At 46.6% G+C, this 11,346-nt stretch overlaps 1 protein-coding gene across 2 annotated transcripts in view; it reads right to left on the bottom strand.

Moving 5' to 3' along the window:
• Positions 1 to 10,418: 10,418 nt before the first annotated feature.
• Positions 10,419 to 11,346, bottom strand: part of nacc1b (nucleus accumbens associated 1, BEN and BTB (POZ) domain containing b) — a 45,770-nt gene continuing 44,842 nt past the window's right edge. For both annotated transcript variants that reach the window (XM_063206157.1, XM_063206217.1), the window contains exon 8: positions 10,419 to 10,983. In XM_063206157.1, coding sequence (XP_063062227.1) covers positions 10,634 to 10,983 — 350 coding nt within the window. In that variant the 3' untranslated portion in view covers positions 10,419 to 10,633. The remainder of the gene's footprint in view (positions 10,984 to 11,346) is intronic.

Here is an 11,346-nt window from a genome sequence, read left to right as displayed (position 1 = left end):
CACACCGACCCATCCAGGCGTTCCATTCCATTCCCGCCCTCACTGCCTGCCGCAACACACACACATGCACACACACACACACACTCACGCACACACACAACACAACACACACACACACACCCCTCCCCTCAGCCCCAGCAGGACAGTACCCCGTGTCCCAGGCACAACTACCTTCTCCCTCTCTCTCTCTCTCTCTCTCTCTCTCTCTCTCTCTCTCTCTCTCTCTCTCTCTCTCTCTCTCTCTCTCTCTCTCTCTCTCTCTCTCGTCCTTTAAGGCAGCGTCTTATAGTGCGACGCGTTAAGAAACGAATGTGCAAATTTGTTCTTTCATTTTTCCATTTTCTTTATCTTTCTTTCTTTTCTCCCCCCTCTCGCTCGCCTTGTCTTTGTTTATCTGTGAAGCACTCACATATTGCTCTTTGTTTTTTTTGTCTGTTTTTTTCTTTTAAGTCCGAGCATAGAGCTCTGCTTCGCAGGCTTGCTAGTGTCCAGACTATGAATATATACCGTGTTGGAAATTAAGGCTCCTCTCAAGCCCAGGTGCACCAGGAGACTTGAGGGGTCATCTTTCTTTGTCAAGATTATTCCTTAGATAAGGGCAAACAAAGAGGTTTGGGGAAGTAGCAACGGGGCTATAGAATTTGTGCAAACGCATATGTCCAGTACAAGAATCTGGGACAACTATAGCCTTCTATTGCCCCAGTAAAAGTCTCACTTTTGGAATCATTTTTAGTATTCATCTCAAGTCAACAGCATTATTAGTCATATTTCAAGTCATTATCATTTTTTTTCCACCTATGGCTATTTACAATGGACTGCATTTTCGGAAGAGATTCAGAAAGTTTTTTACATGATAAGAAACTTTGTCTTAACAAAACTCAAACTTTGTTTTAGTTGTTTTAATTTTTTGGCCTGGTTATTTAGTTTTTGTTGAATTTGTGTTGGGTTTTCGGAAGAAATTCCTTGACAGGTTAAAAATCTTTGTTTTCGATTGAGTTAATTTGTGTTGCCTGGTCTTGATGCTGTTGTTGAATTTGTGATCATAAAGCTTTTACCTTCTGCTTCAGTTTCTGTTTCAAGTTTTTTTGCCTAGTCTTGTCGGTTTTGTTTGAATTTGTGATGGGTATTTTAACATTAAAAATGGAGAAAAATCTTTGTTTTGTTTCTTTTTCTTTTCTCTCTCTGTCTTTATTGTTGTTGCATTTGTGATGGGTGCCCACGGCGCTAGGCTAACACAGCATGGGCTCTACATTAGCATGCCTGCAGTTGTTCCGCTGGGACAATGTGCCAAGTTGTCCATTCACCAGCGGTCCGTGTGTCTGCATGTTCAGTCAGTCCTCTTTCTCCCCTACAGCCTCAAAGACCTCGCCTCATTTACATGGTTATACCCCCCAAACGCACACACACACACAGACACACACGCACGAACACACACGCACACTCACGAACACATGAGCGCGCACACACACCCCGAAATGTTCCCAAAAGAGAAGAGAGTTCAACGAGGACCCTGCCGACCATGTGTGCAGAAAAACTTTGATGGGGCTGCTATGCAGCGCTTCTGCTTCAGTACAAGGTCTTGTCACCTACCAAGTGGGTGTTTAACACCAACATGTGAAGTGAAGTGAAAGTAGGGTTGCCACATTTCAGTGGTAAAAAAACCTGGACACATTGATGCGCGAGCACGAATCATTAATGATATGTGTTTATTTCAATGGGGTAATATGAAGCTGTGCATTATAAAAAATCGGGACAGTCCAGGAATTTACCCGGACGGACCATAAAAACCGGGACAATCCAGGAAAAACCTGGACGTGTGGCAACACTAAGCGAAAGCCCAACTGGGAAACTCCTCCAACTCCCATTGCTCCTCAAATGAGACTACAGTAGGCTATACTAGTGACAGTGCCATGTTGAAAACCATCCCTTTGATGTGTTTTTTCCTGTAGGTGTAACAGGTTTAATCACGTGATGATGACACCAGGACCCTGTTTCCCGACAGTGTGTTTGCTAACTAAGTTAGCACCTTACTTGGTTGCAATGCAAATTCCCATTGGCAAGTTACTAAGTTGCTAACTAGTTAGCAACGACACTGTCGAGAAACAGGGTCCTAGTCTACCTATCCACTATAGAATTCGCAGCAATAACACCACCTGTATGAAACGCCACATACAGTACATACCGAGGGCAGTGCCATAGTAGACAGCTTATTCAGTTTCACACGTCCTGCTGATGGAAAGCATCAAAGAGGCCACACCAACACCAAGGGAAGACACCAGATGTACCCACCATAGCAGTGTTTCTCAACTGGTGGGTCGCGACCCAAAAGTGGGTCGCGGAGGGGTCATGGGTGGGTTGCGGAGCCTTGGTGTAAAAAAAAACTTAATTCTAAAAAAAAAAAAATCCAACTTTTTCTGCAACACTTTTCAACTTTTATTTTGATAGGCTAGTGAACTCTGTATCATCTGTCGTCATAGATACAATCTGAATATTTATGCAAGATAGATAAGCTTAGCGTGCAACCAGTCATTCGAGTCTTGGTTACATTTTGAGAATTGCATTTAATTGACTTGAACGCTAAAAAATTGGGTCGCGACCGAATGAGAGTAGAAAATGGTGGGTCCCAAGACTGTTCCAGTTGAGAACCACTGCACCATAGCACCCCAAATACAAATGGATTACTGCACAGGCCTACCGGGCCCAGGCCCAGGGGCCCATGAGCCAAGGGGGCCCTGAAGTCCAAGCCTCCACGCTACAAAAACCACTTCATTATTGGTCTATATTCATGTCCTCATTTTGTGTTAAAATTGCACTTTTTACTACCATATATTTTCATTTCTCGGGGGGTGAAACTTAGCCTGGGTGAAAACCGACTGTTGACTCTGTCAAACAGTCTGGCGAAAGCTAAGAGCAATCTGTCTCCGTGGAGGGTGTGAGATGGTGTGATCTTATTCGGTCATTTAAATTCTTCCGAATTCAAATTAAAACCCATATTGTGCTTTATTAGTATGACTGTTACGATATACTGTCGCAAAAGCATACAAATAACAAAACAAAAGTGTGAATAGTGTTACCTTAACCAATCAGTAACGGACTTCGTGGGTGAGTTCTGCATCACCACTCTCAACTGTTTGCCGATTGGCTAAACAGTGAGCGAACCGAGCTAGGAGGGTTTCGCCAGACTATGTGCAAATCCAAATCTTTGGGTAGAGTAAATAGGATGGGATGGATAGCTAGGTGAACCCCTCAAAGCCCCAACAACAAAGGCTCTGTAACATCTTTACTAAGCACCCAAAATGTATGAAATCTCGTCATTCCATGGAGAGGGGCCTTCCTTGTTGTTTGGCCCCGGGGGCTCATGGAATACTAATTCGTCCCTGCCCAACTACGTATAGCAGTGTTTCCCAACCAGGGGTACGTGTACCACTAGGGGTACGCAAGCACACTGCAGGGGGTACTTGGAAAAATGTTACTACTATGACAAATGTATGGAGCAGTCACATTAGGACAGAGAAAGTGATATAGAACATAAATTAGGGGGTACTCATGGCACAACTTAGAGGCTTAGGGGCTACGCGAGACAAAAAAAAAGGTTGGGAAACACTGACGTATAGCACCAACGCCGACAACACAAAGCCACAGACAGCGCATTCTGTCCAACTGAGAATCGTGCCGGTGCCCGTTCCCGCACCTAATTGCGAACCGGCTGTCGTGTTCACACCACAGATTTTAGCGTTCGTGAACTGGAAAGTTGGTTCGCAATCCGAAACGCAAAATACTAGGTTTTTCTCCGCGAACCGTGACAACAGCGTGGCCGTCAGCAGGTTCATCTGGGTAACACAGTCACGTGCGGAAAAAATGTTCAGAGCCCGGTATGAACACGGGCGGTTCGCAGATAAGCACTTTAGTGCCGAACGTAACTGGTGCAGGCACCGGCTCCGGCTCCAGCCTGGTTGGTCTGAAAGCCCTAAGACAGACACACAGGACCATGTCCTCTCTAATGTAGACGGCTTATTCCCACAGCAGCCCCCCTGCTGATGGAAAACATCAACGATTCCACACCACCACCACCAACAACCACCAGTGTCACCTCCTCCAAGGCACTATCGACACCTCTCCATTCCCCATCCCCCGCACCATCACCCACCACCGACACCAGTATCATCGCCACCCTACCCTAACCACCCCCACCATTCAAGCTCTTGTCACCTTCCCACAACAAGCATCCACTAGCATCTCTGGCTAGCTGTGTCTTCATCTATCTACCCTGACAGGCACCAAGACACATCCCCACCTCTCCGCCTCCTCACCCCCTCACAACATCTACCTTCCTGGCTGCTGCCTCAACACAGCTTGGGCCTCACTTCCAGAGGTGTCAATTTGGGGATCTGTTTTGAGTGTCCATGCTGATTCAGAGCTGGCAGTGGATCACGTTTGTGGCTAATTTGGGGTTTTATCAGTGCCGGATCTACCCATTTGGGGGCCCTAGGCAAAATATGGACATGGGGCCCTCTTTAATAAATATATTTTCGCTGGCATTGACCATGTCGGGATGACTTTTTGTTGAGCCCTACAGAGGACCATTTTGGTGGGACCCTGGGCAATTTCCTAGTCTGCCAATTGGTTTAAAGGGACACTGTGTGAGATTTTTAGTTGTTTATTTCCAGAATTCATGCTGCCCACTCACTAATGTTACCTTTTTCACGAATACTTACCACTACCATCAAATGCTAAGTATTCATTATGACTGAAAAAATTGCGCTTTTCATACATGAAAAGGGGGATCTTCTCCATGGTCCGCCATTTTGAATTTCCTAAAATAGCCATTTTTGGCTGCAAAAATGACTGTAATTGGACCATACTAGAAAATATTTATTTATTACTTAGTAAACTTTCATGTAAAGACCAAATTTGGCAATAGGGAGCCTAGTTTCAATGAGCGGCATAGTTGCAGTACCTTTTTTGACCATTTCCTGCACAGTGTCCCTTAAAAAAAAAAAAAAAAAGGGCTCTGTTTTTTGTAAATAATGATGATTGACACATCTCATCGCTCACCTCCAGTTCTGAAGCAGCCGCAGTGGTGTCAACAGCAACAGCAGAGGCAGCAGTGGCACTAGCAGCAGAAGCAGACGCAACCCGCCAACCTAACATGCTCCGCTCTCCCCACCTCTGCACTTGCTTTAGATTTATGGCAGCTTGTCAGGGCTGGGTGGAGGTGGAGGTGGAGGGTGGAGGTGGGAGCCGTGACACAGGGAGTGGTGGAGGCGGTAGCCCAAGTGCAGAGTGCAGGACTGGGTGTTGGTGAGGATGGTGATGATGGTGGTGGTGGTGGTGGTGGTGGTGGTGGTGATGGTGGTGGTGGTGATGATGGTGGTGGTGGTGGTGGTGGGGGGTCCAGGTGGGAAGTGTGTGTGGACAGAAATGGAGTGCAGAGATTTTAAAGAAGGAGAGAGAGAGAGAAGGAGGGATGAGGTGGGGGAGGACAGGAAGAGCTAAATATATATGAGATGTATGCGTGCGTGTGAAAGACAGAGAGAGCGAGGGAGAGACTGTGTGTACTGTACACACATGTATAGGGGGAGCGAGGCACAGTGATGGGAGGAGAGAGGAGAAAAGAAAAAAAATGAGTGACACAGAGGGAGAGGGAGAGAAGAGTGGCGCAGAGATAGGAGAAGGGGAATAAGAACAAGAATGAAGTGTGAGAGTGGAGCGGTAGACAGGGCTACGGAGAGAGGGATGAAAAGAGGAGTGGCGAAGAGAATAAAATAGAAATAGGTTGATGGAAAGGATGGATGGTCGTGGTGGCACACATCCATAGGCTATGTGACGGAGAGAGAGAGTGTCTCTGTACACACGTACAGTATAAAGAAGAAAGGAGGGAGAAGAGAATAGTCAGGGAGGAGTGCTAGACAGAGTGATGAAGAGAAGAGAAAGGAGACAAGAGCACTTGAGAGAGAGATAAAGAGAACAGAGAGGCGGATGGAGGGATGGAGGGAGGGGTGAGGAGAGGTGGCACACATTCCAATGTGATGGAGAGAGAGAGAGAGTACCTATACACACATAAATAGAAAAGGAGAGAGGAGACAAGAGAGCTTGAGAGAGAGGGATAAAAGAAGAGAGAAGCGAAGAGAGAGAGAAGAAGAAGAAGAAGAGAGAGACGGAAGGAGGGATGGGTGAGGAGAGGTGGCACCCATCCCCATGTGATGGAGAGAGAGAGAGAGAGAGAGAGTCTCTATACACACATACTGTATATAGAAAAGGAGAGAGGAGGAGACAAGAGGGCTTGAGAGGAGGGATAAAAAAGAAGTGAGAGTCGAAGAGAGAGAGAGAAGAAGGAGAAGAGAGAGGCGGAGGGAGGGATGGAGGGATGAAGGGAAGGGTGAGGAGGGGTGGCACTGCACACATCCCCATGTGACGGATGAACAGGAGCAGCCAGGCGTGTAAAGGAGCACAGCACAGCACACCACGGCAGGGCAAGGCAAGGCATGCGCCGTCTGCCAGCACACATGTGCCGCCGCTGCTGCCTGCCTGCCTGCCTCCCACACACACACACACACACACACACACACACACACACACACACACACACACACACACACACACACAGGCACAGGCTCTCTCTTCCTCTCGAAAACTCTCTCACCCCACAAAGTGCAGCACACACATGCACACACATACCCTCTCCTCTCCCCTGCCCTCTCCTCTCCCCTTCTCTCCTCCCCTCTCCTCCCCATCCCTTGCATTGCCTTCCCTTCCAGCGCCCCTTGAGACTCGTAGCATACCAGGAAGGGAACATCAGATCACATCCAGCTCATCTAGATTATCAGCACTAAGACGTACTGTAAGTAAGAGGAAAATGGCTTTTTAAAAGCACACACACAGGCCAGTGTTGCCAGATGTGTCTAATCAAATCCCGCCCGAACGGTTCTAAAAAAAACCCCCGCCCAAACGCGCTAAATGCCGCCCAATTTCAACAAATTGCATTGATTTCTATGGGCACAAAACTGCAGAAAAAAACGCCAAATGGCCCGTTTTTACCCGCAGACGGCCATCCCAAGTAGCCCAATTGGGCGGGTAACCACCCAATCTGGCAGCACTGACACAGGCGCACATTTTTAAGAACACAAACACGAGCCTCATCGTACTATATCCATCCAAGCCCGACCCAACATATCGTCTGTCTTTTTTTTTTTTTTAAGCAAAGTGACAGGCATTGAGAGGTGTTCAGTGGCACACCGAACCCTCTTTGAAAAAGACAGCACCTTAAAAACAGCTTTTTTATGTGTTAGTAAAATCCGATCCCTACACCCTGCCCTTCCGGGGAAAAAATGACCAACAAGGTCCAAGAACCAGCCATTTCGCACAAGTGAAGACAACAAAAAGAGATGTAGAAAACTTGATGGGAAAAATAAAACTTGAGATTTTGGGGTACAGTGGCCTTTCATATTGGAAGCAATTGCAATTACACATTTCTTCTGAAACTTCAAGTAAGCATAAGCTCTAATGATTGGAAATTCTTTGATTTTAAAGGTGCACTGTGTAATATTTTAAGTAGTTTATTTCCAGAATTCATGCTGCCCATTCACAAATGTTACCTTTTCCATGAATACTTACCACAACCTTCAAATTAAAAGTATTCATTATGAGTGAGGAAAATGGCACTTTTCATTCATGAAAAGGGGGATCTTCTCCATGGTCCACCATTTTGAATGTCCAGAAATAGACATTTTTTGCTGAAAAACTTACTATACATTGGTCATAATAATAAATACTAATTTATTACAAATCTGGCAATAGGCAGCATCATTTGAATGAGTAGCATAGTTGCAACACCTACTTTGGCCACAACCTCACACAGTGCACCTTTAAAACAGCCGTCCATCCATCCATCACAACACAACAGTCTTTTGCCCGATACTCTCTGTGCAAAACTCCACACACAGGCGTGAGGAGAGACAATCCGTTCAAAATAAACCGTACCATTAAAAAAAAACATGAGTCATCCTCTTATTTTCAATCTGTCGCAGTCCCTTCCCTTCCCCAGTTACAAATTCTGAATTGGCAAGCGCCACACGTAATGGATAATGAACACAGGACAAACAGCGGTAATGAGAAGATCTCAAAACCAAACGAGACGACAAGAATGATGATGAAAATGGTCTTCAATTTTTTGGGGGGAAAGGGGGGCGGGGGATTAAAAACAAAATCCCAAAAATGCCATAGCTAAGATTATTAATGTAAGCAGTAAGATAACTGGTGTGCAACAAAAAAGCCTGACTATCTTGTATGAAGAACAGACAACCAGGAAGGCTGAAGCCATTTTGGACAACTACACCCATCCCCTGCAGAATGAATTCCAGCTTTTACCCTCTGGTTCCCGTTTTAAATATCCACCAGCCCGGACAAACAGATACAAGAATTCTTTTATACCCTCTGCCATCCAGTTGCTAAATTCCACTAAGAAGCGCAGATAGCCATAGGTCAGGTGTGTATTTTATATGTATTATCTTTTAGGCAGGTCTTTTTATACTGTGAACCTTTTATACTGTGAACCTCACTCCTCCAGCACTTTTATGTTTTTAAATTTTACTCTGTGCAACTCCTAAGACAAAATGTATTTATTCATGCACTATTTATTATTTTTAATCCCTTATCTTTACCTACTATGTGTTCTTAAATGTATTATGGAAGTGTGTGTGTGTGTGTGTGTGTGTGTGTGTGTGTGTGTGTGTGTGTGTGTGTGTGTGTGTGTGTGTGTGTGTGTGTGTGTGTGTGTCTGTGTGCTACTACTGCTGCAAAACAATTGCCCAACTGGGACAAATAAAAGCTACTTGAACTTGAACTTGAACTTGAAGACAGCAGAGTAAACACTCTAGGGTGCGTTTCTCAACAATGTCGTTGCTAACCAAGTTCGCAACTTACTTGGTTGCAATGCAAATTCCCATAGGCAACCAAGTAAGTTGCTAACTGGTTAGCAACGACACTGTCGAGAAACGGGGTCCTGATATGGAAATAGGGGTGTGAAACACGTTTAAGATTTCGTGTAGCGACTCAGGGAGGGTCCAAATGATGTGCCGACACATGAGTTTATCATTCCCTCTTCCATAATATATGTGTATTCATTTATATATTCATGAACATAGTATATTATCGATTATATAAACTCAACTTCTCATACCCATAAACCTCTGGAGTATTTGCGGTTGTCACGCTAACGGATTAATACAATCTTACGGCACAGAAGCGTCAGCCATTTTCCCCTGACGTTCCTCGTGGATACATTCAATATTGAAAACTTCAGTGTTGTCAGAGCTGATTAGGTTTTTTTTTCATTCTGGACCCTCCCATCCTGTACGTACACACACACACACACACACACACACACACACACACACACACACACACACGCACACGCACACGCACACGCACACACACAGATATACTAACCCATCCAGAATGTTCTCCGTTGGGAATGTATTCGTGATACAGAAGGGGAACTGTAATTGTGCAAGCTAAAAACTCACTCACACGCACGCATGCACACACACATACACACAAACACACACACACACACACACACACACACACACACACACACACACACACACACACACACACACACACACACACACACACACACACACACACACACACACACACACACACACACACACACTTTCTCATACCAGTCAGTACCTTTACACTCTATTATCATAACTGTATCATTCTCTTTGCAGTCGAACCCCCTCGACATCCTTATCTTTTGTCATCTTTTTTTCATGCGCTTCTCATTATTGTCACTACTACGTATCTTTCCTCTGCCTCAGTCACCCACACACACTGTCTCTAGTCACGTTTCTCTCCTCTTTTTTTAAATGTAAGAGAAGAGTACTTGAAGGGTCAGGAAGCGATACTGTGCGAACAAGGGACATACATTTCTTGAAACCATAGCTGCTGACGGCATTAGCTACTTTGTTGTTTGCGATGCAATTTCCCACAGGCAACTACCAAAGTTGCCGACTAGCTAACAACTACGCTTTTGAGAAACGCAACCCCACTGCATTGAGGGGCTGAATAAGCGAGGGAAGACGATAAAGATAGAAGTGTGCGAGAGGAAGAGAAATAGACAGAGCGAGATACACAAGACACACAAACGAACAAAGATAATGAAACGAGCCGGGGTAAAAATAGTCATCATAATAAAAACAAAAACAGGAGGCACACCGTTACAGAAACCACCAGCTTTTCTCCCTCCCTCCCCCCTTAGTAGTTTAGCCATCTCCCACCCCTCCCTCCTTTTCAACAGTGCGCTCATGTCCCCTGTCTCCCCTCATGTGTCTCTCCCTCTGCCCCCCGCCCGAACAGTGCACCCGCATCCAATGCCTTCCTCCCTCCCTCAACCCATATCTCCATCCACCCATTCATCCATCCATCCATCCATCCACAGATCCACCTATCTTCTCTTCCCATCAAAGTAGTACCCACCCATTCATTCTTTCATTCATCAAGGTGCCATACCACCTCTCTCTTCCTCCCTCTCTCCATCGAAGCAGTGCTCACACACCCATTCGTTCCTCCCTCTTTTCGAAGTTCCCATCCATCCATCCTTTCCCTCCACCCATCCATCCATCCATCAGAACAGCGCCCCAGCGTCCCCAGGCTCGCCTTGCTGCATGGCGTCTGCTGCAGACGTCCCGGCGTCCCCTGGCGCTCCTCCTCCACCTCCTCCTCCTCCTACCGCTGCTCCTCCCTCCATAGCGGCGGCGGCGGCGGCCTCCAGCCCATGCTCGGCCGCCAGGGCGTCGGCGTCCAGCTTGAGGCCCTCGGGGAGGAAGCTGGCGTAGGCCTCGCTGTCGGCCATCAGCAGCTTGAGCTTGGGGATCCAGCTCTTGCGCACCACGCGCCGCGCGTTGGTGCACATGTCGGCGGCGATGGCGTTCATCTCGCTCTCCTTGAAGGTGGGCGCGAAGTTCTGGCAGTAGACTGCGGACGGGGGAGGTGGGAGGGGATATAGGGAAGGGTTGGTGGAGGAGAGCAGAGCAGAGGGGAGGAGAGGGAAGGAGAGATAAGTGGAGGAGAAGAGAAGAGAAGAGAAGAGAAGAGAAGAGAAGAGAAGAGAAGAGAAGAGAAGAGAAGTGGAGGAGAGGAGAGGAGTGGAGGAGAGGAGTGGAGTGGAGAGGAGAGGACAGGAGAGGAGAGGAGAGAAGAGAAGAGAAGTGGAGTGGAGAGGAGAGGAGAGGAGAGGAGAGGAGAGGAGAGGAGAGAAGAGAAGAGAAGAGAAGTGGAGGAGAGGAGAGGAGTGGAGGAGAGGAGTGGAGTGGAGAGGAGAGGACAGGAGAGGAGAGG

Source organism: Engraulis encrasicolus, chromosome 1, assembly GCF_034702125.1.
Source record: "Engraulis encrasicolus isolate BLACKSEA-1 chromosome 1, IST_EnEncr_1.0, whole genome shotgun sequence".
In the NCBI taxonomy this organism is placed as follows: domain Eukaryota; kingdom Metazoa; phylum Chordata; class Actinopteri; order Clupeiformes; family Engraulidae; genus Engraulis; species Engraulis encrasicolus.
The sequence above is the reverse complement of the archived record's forward strand: the minus strand, read 5'-3'. Positions and strand labels throughout refer to the sequence as shown.